Source organism: Tympanuchus pallidicinctus, unplaced genomic scaffold (genome assembly GCF_026119805.1).
Source record: "Tympanuchus pallidicinctus isolate F22 unplaced genomic scaffold, pur_lepc_1.0 scaffold2, whole genome shotgun sequence".
Classification (NCBI taxonomy): Eukaryota; Metazoa; Chordata; class Aves; order Galliformes; family Phasianidae; genus Tympanuchus; species Tympanuchus pallidicinctus.
In genome coordinates, this window is record NW_026294721.1 from 40,117,857 (window position 1) to 40,137,557 (window position 19,701).

The 19,701-nt window shown below is 39.3% G+C and overlaps 1 protein-coding gene across 13 annotated transcripts in view; it reads right to left on the reverse strand.

The window, feature by feature from the left end:
- The window catches only part of RUFY3 (RUN and FYVE domain containing 3), a 55,940-nt gene that overhangs the window by 4,813 nt on the left and 31,426 nt on the right, over positions 1–19,701 (reverse strand). For 7 of the 13 annotated variants that reach the window (XM_052683225.1, XM_052683221.1, XM_052683222.1 and 4 more), the window contains 13 exons: positions 18,744–18,861; positions 15,993–16,094; positions 14,911–15,034; positions 14,561–14,622; positions 13,136–13,201; positions 12,938–13,007; positions 11,269–11,361; positions 10,480–10,560; positions 9,866–10,033; positions 8,184–8,281; positions 4,627–4,746; positions 2,292–2,394; positions 586–665 (listed from right to left, as the gene is read on the reverse strand). In XM_052683225.1, the coding sequence (XP_052539185.1) occupies positions 586–665; positions 2,292–2,394; positions 4,627–4,746; positions 8,184–8,281; positions 9,866–10,033; positions 10,480–10,560; positions 11,269–11,361; positions 12,938–13,007; positions 13,136–13,201; positions 14,561–14,622; positions 14,911–15,034; positions 15,993–16,094; positions 18,744–18,861 (1,285 nt within the window). The other 6 variants (XM_052683232.1, XM_052683233.1, XM_052683235.1 and 3 more) reach the window with 4 other exon arrangements.

Below are 19,701 nucleotides of genomic sequence, written 5' to 3' on the forward strand. Positions count from 1 at the left end.
TTTGAAGTTATGACTGCAAGATGTTTGATCCTCTAGATCTGGGAACAGAGAATGGTTATGTTCTGTTGTTACGAAGACTTCCAGACAAATGGGCAGACCAATGTTCATAGCTTACACACTGTGAGACAGGTGCAAAAAGCACAAGACTGGAAGGTATTTAATGGCCAAATAAAAAGACCTGAATAGAGCTTATGATATTTTTAAGACAATATTTTTCCAATCACCATTTTATCAGCATTCAGCACACTGTCAGAGCAGGGCACATTGTCACTGGCATTGAGAGTAGTTCAGAAAAGCTGTCTCTAAGCAACACCCTCATTACAGAGTTCTTCCCTATTTGTCTTTAAACGTATCTTCACATTCAAAACCAAATCTTCATCTTACCTTCCAAATGCCAAACAAATCCTATCACAACAATCTGAAAATGTGGAGAGGTTTTAACAATGGGGCAGGAGGCTGAAATGCTTTCTTAGCCAGGGAAATCATGCTATTCCAGAATTCCCATCCAGCAATAAAGAAATCAGAGAAGGAGGAGCAAGAATCAGAAACAGAGAAGACAAAAATGAGATGCACTTTCTTCCATACTTATGTGGCAGGACACTGTTTTCCTCTCTCGGGGGCTGTTTCAGTTTGGCATTTTCCTCTTGGATTTTGAGCTTCCCATCCTACCAAAAAGGATTTACCGGTCAGTCAAACGATGTTAGCATGCTAACAAAGAGTTCACCTTTGCCACACTGCTGACACTGCAGAGGGAGAATTGAGTTTTGTACTTGGAGAACACTGATCACACTGTCCCCCCCTTGGCATGGGCATACAAAAGCATAATGCACCCCAGGAGCAGCTCTGTATTTTATTTTTGCTATGAAGAAAAGTTGATTTCAAGTTTCAAAGCTGGATTCTTAATCATGTCCAATGGTTTCCTTTTACTAGAGGACAAGAAACTTCAGTCACTTTCTAAAGTTATTAGTTTGTATAGACTGATCAGGGCAACAAATCCTCTCAGCAAGGAAAGAAAAATCCTCCCTTCCACTCCCCAGCTAAGAACTGGGTCATAGCCTGAGCCAGGCAGGTACATAAGAACACTTGGAAACACAACCAGGTCAAAAATAGTCTGCAGCCTACATGTCAAGTGCTGGCAGTTACCAATGCATGCACAGTTCTGGTGTTACAACTATAATCTCAGTGAAGCCCTTACATTCTCAAAAATGCAAACTTCCATTGGACCTAGAACCATTTACAAGTTTTGTGGCAAAAGAAAAATCTGTTATGAAACCCCTTTTTCTTTTTTTTTTTTTTTTTTTTTTTTTTGCACATTGCCCCATCTGCTCCCAGCAGGATCATCCTTGCTGAGTAAAGGAGGCAAACTTCACTTCTGTATTTGGAGAATACTGATCTCACTGTTCCCCCCTCGCCATCAGCCACTTCCACACCCAGTGACACACTGTCAAACAAGCAGCAGAAAAAAGCAGCTAGTTATCATGATGTGTACGTAACTTCGCTGAACACTGGGTAGGGAAAAGGGAAAAAGAAACAAAAACAGAAAGGAATGGTTAAAGCAGCCCAGGGGAGTCCAGTAAAGGCAAGTCTCAAGTGCTGCAATGTACATCAGAATTTTGGAAGCCACCTCTGCTATTTCACAGTTCTCAAATTTATGAGTATTGCTCTCCTAAACAACTGCCAGTTCCCAGCAAAAGAGCCTCTTTCAGTTTACAGAAAAAGCTGTAGGGCAGATTTTCACTTTCAAAGGCAAATGACTTCTAAAAAGGGAGTTTCACTTGGGGACTATCAATCTTACTCATGACATTACCACTTCACTTTCTTTTTTTCTTTTAACACAATCAATGTGCTAATGCATTAAAAGCACTGCAAGTGACTTGTGATGCCCTCAAAAGATCATTTTGTTTTCCAAATTGCATTGCTTTTCCAGGAGAATCTCCCTTTTTATGACACAAAAATCACAAGTGAGCAAGGTTGCTTTTCTTTAGATGAGGTGCCTTATGCTTGGTTTTATTAAACTATTGAAGGAACTCACCACCACAGGCAAGATTTGGTCAGGTACCCAGCCTGAATGAGGAAATCTGTTCTGCAGTTCAGCGTAATGCTTATAATCTTTTTTTTTTTTTTTAAAGCTCAACCAAATGACTATTTGACGTGTGCAAAAAATGTTCCAAAACTCATCTTGTTCTGACAAATTAACAATACGTATTTAATATCTAGTAAAGCTCAGGAAGAGAGAACAAAGTGAAACCATAACCAAAATATAAACCAAGAAGAAAAAAAAGACATATTACCGGTTTTAACCAATTCTTTGGGCCTTTTTTGCTTCCTTGGCTGCTTTGGTGACTGTGCGACCATCTCTCTCTTTCCCGCTTCAGTTCGATTTCAAGGTGGCTCCTGTAATATCAAGGTGGAACTGTGAATAAAGTTAATAACACTCAACATCAGGAGCCACTACATTATTAAAACTATTTAACATTCTCTTTACCCTAAAGCAATTGAAGCCTAATTCTAGAGCTAAAAAATGCTTCTCAATAAAAAGTTGTTTAATGTGCATTAAAGCTACAAAATGCCAGGATGGAGGATCTGAATGTTTTTAATCTAATTCTAGCACCACTTCGGGGAAAATAAACCTGACAAATAAGTCTGTGCATCCCTACAAAACACCAAGCTATGAGCACATCTGAGGCCCCTTGCACAACCTGAAGAAAAGAATGACAAAATTCAGCTATTGGTAGCAGACCCTTTACTCTGAGGCACCAGAAAGCTCCACTGCTGCACTGCCAAAACAACTCAGTTTTCTGAAGTCCTTAGCAGTGAAGTGAACAGAAATGCCATAGCTACTTAGGGTACAACACTTGCTCTAAAATCAAAAGCTTGGAACTGGTAAATGTACTGGCAAGGCTGACACCATAAAAGATTCAGAGTCCTCATTTCCATTAAGTACAAATGTATCTCTCCATTATTAACCTCATTAGTCTCAATACAGCTCCAACAGATTATTAAATAACTCATTTGATCGCAGTCTCATTAACTATATAGCCTAACTGAAGTGAGCAAAGCTGGTGGAAACTTAGATCTCTAAATGAGGCCTCCTCCAAGTGGGCATTCAAAAACAAATCAGTTGCTTATAATTTGATTAAAAACAACCTAAAACACACAAAGCCTCATATCTTCTTAAAGGAACACAATTCAAGCAGCACTACTCACCACTATCTGTCAACTCAGTGCATTAGAATCTCACTTACATCAGTAACAGCCCCTAATAAAGTAGGCACAGTTATTTTCATGCTGCCACTTCAATTTAGCATAAGGAAGACAGTTATCAGAAAAAAATGAATTGATGCAAAAAACCCCACCACTTCGACAGCTACACTAATTCAGTAAAACTGAAGACATAGTGCTAGATGCACATACAGATAAAACGCATTCCCCACCTACACCTAGTGCTATCACTAAGCTCACCCACACACACCAGGGATGTGGAACAGATTTCTGATAAAAGCCATTTGCTGGCTTTGTGAGTGGCCTCTGTAGCTTTGAGAAACAGGAGACAAAAGCAGATGTGCCAGGATGTTAGACTGAAAAAAAAAAAAAAGAAAAAAAGAAAAAAAAAGAGAAAAAAGCACCCAGTAACACATCCACACTGTTCACTTCAGCAACCTTGTTGCAGAACAGAAGACACCTTATGTCTGCAGACAGAGAAGCGCTGTGCCTCTTTAAGATAAGAAGACTTCTCTGTTTTCCCAGCATTGATAAGCAGGAAAAGACGGACAGTTCTTGCTAAGATCCCTGCATTTCACTTCCACCTTTTTAGTTGTCACTGGCAAAATTCCTATTGGATTCAACTAGAAAAATCTTGGCAGTTTGTCAGACCAGCACCCAGGATTGCTTCCCTTGCTCCTTAACTCTTAAACATCGGCTCTAGGCAAAGACTTCTTCGAGCTACATCCTTGATGACAAGCAGCCAACAAATCATCTGCTTCAGGCTCAAGGTTACGTTATTTCATGACAAGTCTGGCATAATGCTAGATTTTGGAGAAGTTTGTACAGCAGAGGCCTTACAGCACTCCAAAGCACATATCCAAGATAACTTGAGATCCCTAGAGTGAGTTAACTCGCAACGGCACCTCCGGGCAAATGAAGAATCAACCAAGCTTCTTCCCAAACAGGTTTTGGATCACTTATGGTGGTGATCTCCATCCTTCTGCATCTCTAGCACTGTCAATTCCCAAAGAAACGGTTATGGGCAGATGCCCAAACCATAGCAAATATGCATGGAAATTTCCACGTTTGAAGGGAACACCTTGACATTTCATTTCTATTCAAGAGATGTTCTGCAGCCTGTTTCTGATAACTCATTCCTATACAGATTCGTACCTTTGCTCGTGGCTTCTGCTGACCTCTCATTTCTTTTGCATTTCTTTCCCATCAGATTTTTCAAGTTCCAATTTCAAAAGCCTTACTACCTCTCAAAGCATTCTACCTCCCTAGCTTTAACACCATCTGGCGCATAAAACGCCATTCATCTCCTTCCAGCCCCTTCCTCATTTTGGGACCGACCCGCCTGGTTTCTTCTAGACACAGGAAGAACAGCCCAGAAAATAAATGAGAAAAAGATCTCTTCACCGCTGCCTGGAGAGCTCTTCCACTTCTAGCTGGAGGCTGTTGATTTTGTCCCCAAACTCCTGCTTGAAGAGACGGTTGTCCTGCTGTGCCAACTGACGGTCTTTCTCCGCCTGCCGCAATCTGGATTTGAGCCACATGAACTTGTGATAAAAAACAAAAGCCATGGTGGGGAGGAAGACCGACTTTAACCAACAAATAAAAAAACCCAGTGAAAAGGTAAAGCCAAAAAAAGGGATGGTAAAAACAATGGGAAGGGGGAAAATATTTTAAAGAAAAGTAAAATGTAGGTGAACCAGGCAGAAGCTCCGATTTTCAATTTTTCTTTTTTATTCTATTACTACAGTTTACAGCCATTAGATGAAAAACATAAAACATCACTTTTATCCAGATTCAAAGCAAACCTGAAGTACACAAAATTTTAAGTCAAATTTGATTTTAATGTACGTTACATCTCAGCTTTACACATGTAGCTGGAACTTGCAACATAGGTTAGCTAATAGAATTAGTGCATCTTCCTGGTCTCTTCCACTGACTGTCACACTGATTCAAGTGCCTGGGCATTAAGACACCAAAGCTTCTGTGCTTTGGGCCTGACATCAAACTGTCAGATGCTTAATTCTGTCTTATTTTAGCATTGTTGTGACAGCAAACAAAATGAGCCCAAATCCCAATTTCTATAGAAGAAATGTGAGGAAAGAGGCAGGGGTGTTAACTGTTCTAACTAGCTATTTGGATACCTTGATGAAAGCTTTCGCCATTTTTTTCCCCCCAAATAGTTTAAATGCATTCCTAGTGAAAGATTACAGAAGGTTAAGTCTATACTCTCAAGCATGAGGCTTGGGCATCACTAGAAGATTTAAATCCAGTCTCCAAGTCTGCTCATGTGCAGGAGTCCATTAAACAAGCTAAGCAGTGGAACACGCTTGTGCGTAGGAGGACTAGGCCGAGCCTCAAAGATTCGTAAATATATCTAGTGAGAATTAGTAGATATTTTTTTCCCAGTTGTATTTCAGTCACATCTGCTGTCTGCTGCCCCCAGGAAGCACTATCCAACAAGATAAATGGGGAACTGGCACCAAACAATTTCTGTAAGTGTCTCACCTGAGCAAAAAACTCTCGATTTTACTCAGAAAAACCCCAACCATTATTCTCTTGAAAGAAAAAAAAATCTCTAGGAGCATTTCTAATGTAAAGCCTGTAACAGTCCTGCACCTTGAGTTTCTGTGGCTACAGGGAAGAGGACATTAAATTTATAATTGTCCACACTACAGTTGCTTAATGTTTTGCACTAGAGTGTTAAGATGACAACTACTTTTCCCATTCTGAGATGTTTCCAAGCTTCAGTTGTTCTTTCGTCTTTCATCAGCAAATTCCATATTTGAGTAGTGGAAACATAGAAGCAAATGAAAGAAGTTTAATAGTAAAAGGCAACTCTTCTTTTAAGCCACCAACTACTCAGATTAGGAGCAGTCAAGTACGAAATTACCATTTCCACTCCCCAGCACTGCACTTTTTTTTGTTTATTTGTTTGCTTTAAACACTAGAGTATAAAGATCAGATTTTTTGTTGTTGTTGTAAAACATGTAACTTCCCATTCTAGAAAGAGGAGAGACCTATCAAAACACCCCTCCTCAGCTTCCTTCAGTAAGGAAGAACAGCAACATATGTCTAGAGGGATTCATGGCAGAGGTAGAAGGCAATGCAAAGATAAGGAGGTTTTCACTGAACTTACTACTCTATCATGTTACTCTAAGACACCTAACTACTAATTTTGGACACATGAATTTTAAAGGAATAAGGAAAGTCCCCCCCCCGTTCCCCCACCAAGTCACTAAGGCAAAATCATTGCAAGCAGTCCTGGTTACAAGAGGGCTGATCTTCGTGGTGATGAGCTACTGGCCGTGCCCATCTGTCTTAAGACCTGGGGCTGAGCCCACAGAACAGAAGTGAATGGGTAACGGCTTGGGGTACGCACACAACTACTTTCAACAACTTCCAGGGATGCATTTGCTCCTCTAATTCACAAAAGGGGTAACACAGAAAACTAGTTGACTTTCCAGAGCTGGCCAATGCAATATTGACTTGACCAACGCACCTAGTATCCATACATGTTGAAGACTTGTGCTGCTGTATACGGCATGCATCACCAGGATGTACAGAGCCACATTCCTTATGCTTTTCTGGTGTTTATTGGCCAACTCGCTGGTATTTTAACACAGTTTAAATGGCAAAGTTAGGGATTTTTATATCCAACTAAATCTCTGAAGAAAAACTCACTAGTTTTAAAAATTCAGCAAAATCCAAATCAACTTTAGGTGACAATTAACATTTTAACAGTTGATCTTAGCAATTCTAAAGTTCTCCTCTCGTGAGTTCTGATGTCAGAGCTGTGAGGTGACCAGACACAAAAATGTCTAATGATGCTTTTGGATCAGTTTGTTTGCTGCACTGTTTAAGGTTTTTGCCTGTTTCACCAAATCCTTTTCACTGTGTAAGTAAGTTAGAATGAGGATGAAGAGGAAATGGAAAAATAAGAACAGCAAGAGAAAAAGAGCATATCAATTAGCTGAGAAGATATAATGCATCATAAAATACAAATTTTCTACAAACAAACTGACCTATGTCATTAAGAATCATTCAAAATGCAAACCTTAAAAATGAGAACATTTACTTAATGAATAGTTTAATGCACTAAATTAATTTCAGACCCATCTTGCTGAGACCTAAGCCTTCCCTTGGTTTGGCTTGGAGCTACCACTGCAGTCAAGGTAATTCACAGAGACTGAAGACTTTGGCCAAATAAGAAAAAAGGGAAAAAGGAGCACTGCTCCTCACATCAATTCAACTTCACTGCTGAAGCCATCCAAATTATGTGATATAGTAACACCAAAGCAACAGAGACATTAGGATGGGACTTGTCTCAGACCAAATAGATGTTATACTTACAGGATATTTTTACCAGCTTCTACAGACAATCAGCCTGTTCCTTGACTTATTTTCATGTGAGATTTTTTTTTCCCCCCCAAGCATATCTTCCTCAGAAACTATAGGGACCTGATCATTTGCCTGCTCTTAAAACAAATGATTCAAAATTTGGGGTACTTTTTTCAAAATGGTACCAAAAAGATCCAGAATAATCATGCATCTTTAGAATAATTTCTGTTTTACCTTTCTCCTCCCTGCTCCCACTGCAATAGTCATTAATAGTCAAGCACTTCTTTAGATGCTTATCAGCGTGCTCACTATCAGAGATAGTAATTGACTTATAATGACTGAATAACATACAAATATGCAGCTGACAGATAAACAAAGCTGCTGTGTTAATTACTGTTTTAGTAGTATATTCCTTTTTTAATGGAAGCTCCCCTTGAACATGCAAAACACTTCACACCATGCCACAAAATTATTGCTCAGACTGAATCCTGTTCTCTTTGTGTTTCTCTGTTTAGCAGTGTCTTAGCAGCACAGTAAGGTTCTCATCTTGTCTATGGAGTTCAGTGCGACACTATCACTAGTATAAACACTATTATCATAATTGCAGAAGTTTCATTTTTTACCTTTGTTCAAGCTGTTTGATGGTAGCAGCCATCTGATTTGTTTTTTCTTCTAAACGGCTATTCAGTTCACTCTTCTGTTTCACTCCCATGTCTGAACTCTACAAAAAGTAGCAATGTGTTTTATGTAAGTATCAGTAAAACCACAGTAAGCAAGAACAAATCATGTGGCAAATGGCTAGTCATAGACAGAAGCCATTAAGACAGAAGGTGCTCAGAAAGTAAATGCCACGTCAATTTAGCATCCTGCCCTACAGGTGCAGGCTACATTTGGACCTCACAGAATGTCAATATTATAATCAGATCTGCTTCCTGTAAGTGGTGGTAATGCAGTAACTGTTAACGCCCCTACAACGTTTCGCATGGAACAATTGGCTCAAGGAGACAGAAGCAACATTTTTCTGTTCTACAATTTATGATTTGTTTCCATGCACTGTGTGCTACTCTGTGTCCTAAAGAGTCTGCTTTCCTCATTATGTAGTAATGTATAAGTAATATATGTAATATATTTCAAATAAGGCAGTAATGGTTCAGTATCTACATCATAAAAACCAGAAGATACTTTCCTCACTGAAACACGCACATTTCTGAATTACCATCAGTCTTTCTCCACAACAAATAGCATTTTCTTTCAGCTCCCCAAAAGGGACAATTGCTTAAAATGCTACAGCTTCCTGTTTGGCCCCTCAGTAGCTCATGCCCTCTTTACCAAACTTTTAACAGTACCACTAGGAGTACAGAGCACTGCCATAGCCTAGAAAGCAGCCTGACCCAAACCCCCATGAGAAAACTCTCTGTATGGGAAGTACTGAATCACAGCCTGAACCTCTGATCGATCACCTGAGGGAAGCACTGAGTCAGCCGTGGGAGCACAGGTGAAGGCAGTTCAGCTGTGTGGCCGGAAGGAGTGGAGCCAGGCTGCACCTCTCCTAGACCCATTAAGGGCTGACTGCCACTGAGGAAGGATCTCTCTCCGGGGATTGCCCCTCTTGGAGTTTTTCCTGTGAGCCCAGGACTTTTCCACTCATTTCCTATTATCCCTTTCCAACGTGATAATGTTTCCAGCTATACATTCTCTAAAGACCAGCCTAACTTCTCAGTATATTTGTCAATCATACATCTGTTTACTCGTTGATTATACACACTCCCAAACGAAGAGTAGCAAAGAACAGCTCACTACTGAGATACTCTTCCCAAAGCATGCCTACTTTGCATATACTTCCCCACAATAGGGAAAATCCAATGTCCACTGCCACAGATAATGTTACTTAACTGAAACAGGCACCTGTCAAGATAACCTCTGTGGGGAAACGTTCCTTTCAGTTAAGGTTTGTTGTTTTGTTTTTATTTTTATTTCCCCTGTAGGTTTACAAATTTGAAAAAGGTAAAAAGGCTATCAGTGCACGTGTTATTAGAGGATTATCTACCCTAAAGATTCTTACACAAATCAAATTTAACCAGCACTTAAGAATGCCAGCCCAACATGATCAACAAACAGAAACAAACACAGAAAAAAGTGTGGGTAAGGATAATTTCGCAAAGGAAACAAGACAGAAGTATGGAATATATCCAGTCACTCTAGTACGCACCCAGTACTTTTCAAACAGATGGGGAAGAAAAGAACAAGAGCCACCACTTTTATTTGGAACTCATTCTTTTTTTTTTTTTTTAATTATTTTTCTTACCTGCAGCTTGAAAGACAGTTCATGCTTCAGGGCCCTGAGATCATCCAGTTGCTGTCTGAGTGCCACCAGTGCATCTTGCTTCTCGCAGACATCTTTCTCCAGCATCTTCATGGCTAACTCCATCTCCTGTCTCATCCCAATCTGTGCCTCCAGTTCCTTTTCCACATCCTGAAACACACAGCACAGTCAGTTTTCTTCCTCATCAACAATGTAACCACTTTTAACTGGTGTTTTAGCAATGAAGTCAACACCCCTAAGTGTGCTACACTGTTACAGCATGACATTACAGATTTGACATACCAGAAACAATTGAGGACAAAAAATTCACAATTTTAGTCCAACATTAAAGAGTGATTAAGTATGCATTCTCAGTAACTGAGTAACATTTCTGATAGTGGCAATAGCAGTACCTGCATGGGGGATGTAAAAACAATTGCACTGCCCATTTTGAGCCACAGAATTAACATCACTACCAACAAGACTGTCTCAGATCAAACTGAAGTAGACAGGCAGAAATGACAATAAGCCGCTGGTCCTGAAAAATAGCTGTCTGGCATGCAGGAATTACGTAAAAAAGCCAACTGTAGGGAGCTTCAACCTCACACTGTCCTTACCAGCCGCAGCTGAGTCTCCTCCTTTAACTGTTTTCGTGCCTCAGTCAGTGCCTGTCCATCTGCAGTTCTGTCTTTAGCGACCTAATTTAATGAAGAAACTTCATCAATGTAATGACAAACACTAACAATTCTCACATTGGCTGATCTGCTTATCCCACTTTTGAACCAAACCGTGCAACGATCTGAACACAGCGGCTCTATTCAGATAACGCAACATGCAGCTTGTAAGAAATCTGTTGCTCAGTGCAATTCAGTGCCTATAATAAAAATGGACAGACAGACCATTTTCAGACCTGAGATAATTGCTAAGTACGATTAGAAAAATCTCAGAAAAAATACCTTTCAGGTTTTAAAACTAAAACCAGATTCTATCATAGTTACCAATTTTCTCAGCAAATAAACTGAGAAAAGACTAACATATTTTATCATCCCATCCCTTTATTTCCAAAAGGTGTAGCATATCAGGTCAAAAAAGCAGACTCCTATTTCTGAGCTTTTTTGCCACATCTCAGTTAGATCACCCTTCCTCCAGTCTGTTCCGACATCTTCACCTGGCAAGCCATAAAGATGCCGTGTTAGTTTTCAGCTCTGCACATGTACAAGCTACCACCAGGCAGGATTTACTACGGTCAGCATCCATCTGTCACTCTCTGCAGAGGATCCACCTGGAGTCACCGTTACTTATTACAGGTTTTTTGTGACATGGATAAGGAAATTATAGCTCTTCAAAACAGCTACTCTATATAAAATTCTGCCCAACGGGTTCAGGTATCATTTGCATGTACTGACCTTACGATTGGACTCCAAGATGTAAGAACTTTCTTCTTTAACTCGTTCCATCTCTTCTTGCAGTGTAATAATCCTGTTGTTTGCAACAGCAAGCTGTGAACAAACAGAACATTAATATATTAAAAACATATTTAGCAGATTTTTTCTTCTCCAGACAGATTATCCTGTACTTGTTTGCTAACATTCCTAGTAAGAAAAAAAAAAAATTTCAAGTAAAAAAAAGACAATTTTAGCCCCTAACATAGGGACAGACTATCTGAAAAAGTATCAGCCATCAATGAAAATCTATGACACTGGTACTAGAGCAGTGACTTCCCGAACTACTTCTGTTTGTGTCTTTTAGTAACATTACTAAGTTCTCTAGGTCACTATGTCCTAGACTCTATATAATGTGTGGTTAATACAACTCAGTGCAAATCCTCATTTCAATAAAAACTAGCCCAACAGAAGCATGAGCCTTTGGTACAACTCTTGCCAAATACACAAACAGATATGACATGTGACACAGTTCATTAACTATTTCATCCTGCAAACAGCTCCAGTTGGCACAGCAAGTCCCAGTGTCGATTTAATTCTTAATTTGAACTGCATGCAGACTTGACAAAGAGAAAAGCAAGCTACTAAAAACATATAGATCAATAAATACCTCAAGTCAACACTGTAATCAGTCTCATGGGTATCATGATTAGTGGACAAAGCATTCAAATATGGACGGTAATAAATCAAAAGCAATTTATTGTATCAGCACCAAGAAACACAGCCTACTCTAAGACACCTTTCAAAAACTAAAATTATCCTTTTAAATCACAAAAAAACCCCTTTTTTACTTTACCTGCAAGAGTACATATGCTAACCTGCCAGTAAAGTTTCCCATCATTTGGAACACATCCTTTAGAGAAGGTGTTACAGAACCAGACACACACTTTTCTCTGATGAGAGTGAATAAGCAAAAAAGAATTTCTATTTCATGTTTGTACTGCCAGAGCCCTGAGTTGTCCTAATCAAAATCATTCTGCTGAGCAAAGTGACATTCTGACACAGACACCGTCAAACCTTTAGGACAACACTTACTATTATCACTCGTGACCTAAAAATTATTTTATTACATTTATGCCATTACTGATGGATTGCAAGACCAATTTTAAGACACAGGTTACACCTACAACTCACGTACCAATGCCTTTCCATGCTCAGAGTGAACAACGTTTTTATATTTTATTCCTTGCAAATTTTGACAGACTAGAGGAAAACTCATTGATGCATGCAAGATAATATCAACACAGTAGTAAACTTCTGCATCTGTCAAAATAAACAGAAGTTTAGAAATGTCTCTGCCCCAACCTACCTCAGCTGTATGGCAATTCAAGACACGTCCATTGTGTAATTCATTTTAAGATATTTTCCACAAAATAGAAAACATTCAGAAGACTTCAGAAGGAAAAAAGTGGATTCATCAGCTTTTGATTTTGAGCATAAGCATTTGGCTGTTTTCCATCTCACATTTAGTTAGTGGCAGCTAACTGAATTCTCAGCAGTTCAGTTATTCCTGTTTCATCTTTAAAAAGACATCAGAATGTACACCAGAATTCTGAAAATAAATCCTCCCTTTATCTTTTCAATTTCTAATTCAAAAAGGCCAGAACATCAGGTGCTTCCCTATCACACTTACCTCCTCAGTCAATTTAGTGTTGGACTTTTCTAAGGCGTCCACTTTGGCCTGCAGGTTGTTTACTGTAGCACTGTTGAAGAGGAAAAAAAAAAAAAAACAAAAAACAACAGAAACCACATCAGTAATTCCTTCTTTTTTAAAAGCCTGCTTCCTATTGTTCAGTCCCACATAACAAAAAATAAATAAATCGTGTATTACCTTAAGTGCCTATTGAGTTCTTCTACATAATTCTTCTGGTCCAAAATAGCAGTTATCTGACCATCTCTGGAAAAAAGAAATACCCTCAACTCAGCCTGAGTGTAGCCTTTCATACCTACAAATGCTGACTGTGTGGTGCATTTCTGAAGCTCCCATGCAGACTGGAAGGCCTTCTCCACCATATAAAAAGATTATAAGACAGAGATGAGTCAACTCCAAGTTATTCAGCTTACTTTTACCTCCACATTCCCCACCCTGATTGTCCTGCATGGGTTTCTGGCCCATACTATGCAGCATAACAGAGGCAAGCCGTCACTCTAAATACTTATGCAGCATTAAAGGCTACAAAAGGAAGAAATAGCATAATTTTTCTTTGACTTCAAACTTCAATATCTGAATTAATAGATGTAAAGAGATGATGTAAAAGGTTTAAGAGGAAATGTGTCTGTACAGCTAACGTATCCACCAAGGCACCAAATGTCCTAAGACCGGATGAGTCTATGTGTTGAGTGTGAAACAGCAAAGCTGAGTTGCAGTCTATGCCCTTCTCATCAGTTACTGTCCTCCAACTTCTCAGAAGCTGCAATTACTACATTCAGGGATTCTGTGACACATTAAAAGAATAATTAAGCTGGACAACGTTCCAGTCATTACAACAGTACTTAAAAAGACTGGTTTTGAACCATATTTATATTGAAGAGGGACTACTTCACCAAATTCAATTCAAAGAAAGCTGTCAACAAACGTGTATTTTGCATACTCTTACAGCAGGAAATCCTAACTAAATAAAAGCTCTATAAATGCATTTATTTCATCTGTAGTTTCAACCAAAACATCTGATATTGAGGTATAATAATTCAAAATATATCTGAATGTGAAGTGGCAGAATTTCTTGAGAAGAAGAAATACTCTTGAAAGCCTCAGAAAAATCACAATACATGATCTGTGTGTCAGCATATCCACACTTTATTTTTCACCCTCTTGCTCTAAATGTTGCATAGCATTTATGTATGCTGACACAAGCACTCTGAATTATTATTACAATTACAGTCATCTCCAACAGCAGAATTTATTTCTGAAGATGCTATGGTGCTAAAAACCAACTCCTGTCCTATGATACACAACAGGTAAAAGTCACCAAGCTGCTTACCGAAAATGCTTTCAAGAATGGCAAATTTAACTCAAAGAGTCACTTTTAAAGTATTTTCATCTTAAATGGCAGGGAGACTTTCCTCAGTCCTTCTACCTCCCATCACTTCCAATGTATTATTTACACATTTGCACTTACAAATATGAGCAATTTGTTCTCTATGAAAAACAAACCCTGAAGTGTTTTAGTGAAAAACTTAATAGCTTGCAGGTTAACTCAAGATACTTGAAAACAAGTCATCAAGAGATGAGCAGGACAGTTGTACACGTGCTTACCCTTCACTGCCTTTTGTGCTGTTTCCATCTTTCAAATACATTGAGAAATCAATAACTCCAACCTAGGAGAAAAAAAAAATTGCATTTTAAATTAAACACTTTTGATATGACTAAACACTGTTCATAGCTGTGAAAGTTTAACTGTCATTCAGTTAAAACATCAATACATACTGTGTCACAAGGATTCATTATACTACTAATCTAGCCAAAATGGAGGAAAACATGAACCAGTTCAAGCAAAAATATGCTATGAGAGAAAGCAAATTGGCAAAAAAAACTTCAGAGGTAACAGTAAGTTGAATTGTTACAATTTAAGTAAGTAGAAAAAACATTAACTGAACACTACTCACCTGTGAATCCAGGTCTTCTCCTTTCATGCAGAAGTTTGCATCAATGACATTCAAACCTACGAGGAGGCCAGCAATGATCGCACCTTCTTCTTCCATCATCAGTGCATTAGGCTCATAAAATTCACTACAGGATGGACAATGAGAGAAAAGAAGCTTTGCATCTTTTAAAAATCAACCAGAACAATGACAACTAGCAATGCATGCCCTCGTATTTCACAGAATGCAATGCAAAGTTCAGGCTTAATGAAAAGCCAGGCAACAATAATTGACATAATTCACACAGAAGCGTACTGCTGCTCTAACCAAACATCTCTCAGCACTGTATAGCTGTAGGTGACACAAAGACCCATTAGAGGAGATCCGGACTCTCGGCTGTTAAATGGTGATGCAAAAAAAGCATAAACACTGAATAGCAGTTCAGCGCAGTGAAAATTCAAGACTAGGCTTAATATTGGAGTTTTATTAATAAGCAATACTTTCGCTACTCCACTAAATGCTTCTTAAACACAAGCTGCCACATTTTCCAGAGGAAAGTAAATTGCAAAGTAGGCTACAGATTTTCACAGTCAATAAAGACCTATTTCTGAGTAAAGAAACACCAACATATTTATCAAGTTCTACTAGTTCACATAAACATAGCAGTTCAAACCTGCGGACTCGTAATTACTCTACATAGTTAGTGCTATTTTTATGAGCGGGGAAGTAGAAAGACAGAGACTGATTGACTTGCTCCAAGTAAGATGGTGATAAAGTGACAAGATCAGAAATAAAACTACAGCCAAGATCACGTGAACAGAGAATGCTGTATTGGTCTGCAAGAGTTTTTCAACTGAACTGCCTCTTTGGACACAAAATTTGTTCTAATAGATACTTGAGACACTAAGGGTGGAAATGCTGCCTCTCCTAGATACAGAAAGAATATTCAGTATTTTTACTCTCTGAGATGAAACTGTGTTTCACAAACATTACCACTTCTGTGGAGACATGCATGTATCCTTCCCATTTGGATGCAAAACTTCTTCAAAAGATCTTAGAGGGTAGAAGTGAACCTTTCCCAATCTGAGAGAGAGTTCAAGGCTCACCTGAGAAGATCCTTTCTGTTAATCAAGGCTTTCATGTACTCTGAAAGTTTCTTCTGCATTAGAGCAAGGCGAAGCCAAGCTCTTCCTCTACCCACAGGTGTCCTACAAAGGCCAAAACCAACACAATTACACATGTACTGTAATGCACACTCACAAATGACATTAATAACCCTACTTGGTTTCAAGTTTCTGTACCTTAAAATAGAGCTGATGTTGTTGAAGAGAGGGATATACCAGATGTGTAAGCATAAATAGTTACAGACAGGATTATCATATAACCTTAGAATGGTTTGGTTTTGAACAGACCTTCAGAGAGCATTTAGCAAGTAATTATCTAAGCAACTATTCCTTCTCTCATAACTAATTATATATTTGTTACCACACTAAGAATATTTTCCTGACTTTACCCTTGCTGGATGCTACTGCACAGAAATCAGTTGCTTCAATAAATCACCTTTTAACTCAAATTCAATTTTTGCAAGTCAGCAGAACACGTGTACACTTCAGCTCAGTGCTAATGTCCAAATATCACTCCTTTGAGTGTGTTAAGCCTACTAGGAATCTGTAAAGACAACTAAAAGCATAAATTCGCTGCTGTTCAAGTATTTTGCTCATAATACATTCATGGGATCCAACAGGGTATGGCCTTTGCTTCTCCAGACCACTTTAGACACATAGCTTTAAAAATACTGAGAACTGATATGACGCATCACTGTTCCGGCTCATCCACCCTGACATAGTGGCTGGGAGCCAGAACCAGATGCTCCAAAGGAAGGTATAAATCCCCTATGCTGAGCAGAGCTCCGAATAGAAAGAAATTTCTTTTCCATCTCCAGCAGTCAGTTGTCTTAGGGCAAATAGTATGTAAAGCATTTTAGTTTTCAGTCTTAACTAGTATATGCAGCAATTGCACATGGAAATTATCTTCATCATTCCCCTTTATGGTCTTGACCTCAACTAACACATGACATTTTGTTTTTCAAAGGGTTAGTAAGTGTATGTAAGACTGTTTTTCAGAGAATTATTCAAAAACCATCTTTTATTTTACCACAGAATTGTAGAGGTTGGAAGGGACCTCCAGAGATCATCGAGTCCAACCCCCCTGCCAAAGCAGGTTCCCTACAGCAGGTCGCACAGGTAGGCATCCAGGCAGGTCTTGAACATCTCCAGAGAAGGAGACTCCACCACCTCCCTGGGCAGCCTGTTCCAGTGCTCCGTCACCTCACTGTAAAGAAGATCCTGAGCACATTTGTGCAGAACTTCCTATGCTGCAGTTTCTGGCTGTTACCCCTTGTCCTGTCTCCACACACTGCTGAAAAGAGTCCGGCCTTGTCACTCTGGCCCCCACATCTTAGATATTTATAGACCTGGATCAGGTCCCCTCTCAGTCTTCTTTTCTCAAGGCTGAACAAACCCAGTTCACTCAGCCTTTCTTCATAGCAGAGATGCTCCAGGCCCTTCACCATCTCTGTGGCCCTCCGCTGGACTCTTTCCAAGAGATCCCTGTCTTTTTTGTACTGGGGAGCCCAGAACTGGACGCAGTACTCCAGATGAGGCCTTACCAGAGCAGAGTAGAGGGTGAGGATCACCTCCCTCGACCTGCTGGCCACGCTCTTTTTAATGCATCCCAGGATGCCATTGGCCCTCTTGGCCACAAGGGCACACTGCTGGCTCATGGCCAACCTGTCATCCACCAGGACACCTAGGTCCCTTTCCGCAGAGCTCCCCTCCAGCAGCTCATCCCCCAACCTGTACTGATGCATGGAATTATTCCTCCCCAGACGCAAGACTCTACACGTGCTTTTGTTAAACCTCATCTGGTTTCTTACTGCCCAGCTCTCCAGCCTGTCCAGGTCTCGCTATGTCATGCTTCAGTACTCTTCTACAAGAAAAGCCAGGAGCTGTGACGTGACTCTCCTAGCACTCCGTGCTGGTCTCTAAGCTGTTCCAGACAGATTTCTATGTAGTCCACCACTAACAGCACTTTTCCAAAGGTACATCATTAAACAATGAACTGAAATAAGCTGTTATCAAATGTATTCGCCTTTTTTTTTGGGCAAAGATTTGATGTTTAGTCCTGTCATTCATACAATGCATCCTCAAATCTTTTTTCCTTTTGCTAGGCTGAAAGCCCTCATCATACTAACAATTCTTCAGCAATGAACTAAGCAAGTCTGAACATGATGTCTAAAACGACTATGCTTTTTTTTTTTTTTTTTTTTTTTTTTAGAAACAACATATCCTCACACAGGCTTTCTCTCTCCTCTTCAGCAAAAGTCAGTATCTTCTCCACTCTATGAGATTCTCTTTTACACAAACTCTACAGGTTTATCGAAATATATTTTAAAAGAAAAACTACCTCTATCAGGCTCAAATGCATGTAATCTGTAATCACCTCCCTTCCAAGTCCCTTTCTCTTCAGCATAGCTTCAGAAGGTGAGTTGGTAAAGGCTCACTCCATTACTAAGACCTACTGTCATTCATTTAGTGCTAGCAATATATTTGCTTTTGTCCATATGACCTTTTAATACAGAAAGAATGTACTCTTCTTTTCCTTCTGCAGTTTCTTAACTAAGGGAAAAAAGAAAAAAAAAGAAAAAAAAAAAAAGAGTAATGCACCATTTGTATAAACAGCAAGCAGCAGGTGGATTCCGGAATATCAGGGTTGTCCTCCCTTCTCTTCTTCAGGATCACTCTTACAACAAAAAGTAAGGTATTAAGCACACTTGCGCAGTAAAAGAATGTACTTACTTCAGACCTGGGAGATCCTTAACACTTGCTGTAATCTCTGCAGCTTCAGGAACAAGTTTTTCTACTAGTTCTAAAGGTCCCCAGAATGACTTATTTTGCCCAAGAAAAGTCTTTTTAGCTAAAAAAAAGAAAATACATAAAATTAGCCCATTGAGCCTGTGTTAATTATTTATATAATTATTTATATTCTCAAACATGATCAGAAGATCCGAACAGTTGACAGAGAGCCTACTGGCACTGCTACTGAGCAAGTACAAAAGATTACTTCTCATACCCAAAAGTGGCAATTACTAATATCATTCAAATAAAGCAATAAGGGCTTGATGTACATACCAAAGGTAGTTTTATACAAGCTAAATATTGCAAGACAACATCCAGTTATATCCAGCAACCGAGATTCACTGTGAGAGGCAAAGATTTCTCCTAGGATGTTGCCACTGTTTCTGAGTCATAGCCCACATGTGCACGGTAATTTTCCTTCACCATTACATTTCAAGGAAAAGAACCACAACACTTAGAATCTAACTCCTCTATAGTTTCCAGGGACTCTTCTGGAGGAGGAAAGGATGCATAGAGGTTTCTAGTGACTCCTATATTTTAAAACTAGAAACTAATTTGCAGAAGTAAGGAATCTGAGAACTCAGCTAACTTAAAACCAGCAGTAGTGACATCAGCAAGAGGACAGATAAACAACCAAAGCTGAACAGTATGAACACCTCTTCCTTGCACAAATAACCAGCACAGGAATCATTTTGCCCATGTGCACTTTGCCCACAGTGCTGAACGAAGCCTTTTAAAAAAACACCACAGGAAGTATGTGCCGAGAGGAAATTTAACATCCCCCACTTTTCATCTCGAGGAAAGGGCAGCAAATCAAGAAAACCAGCAGTCCTTAGCAGTTGCAGTTGTAACTCTGTGTTTCATAGTTAAATATACGCTCTGCTTGCCATTTTAAAAA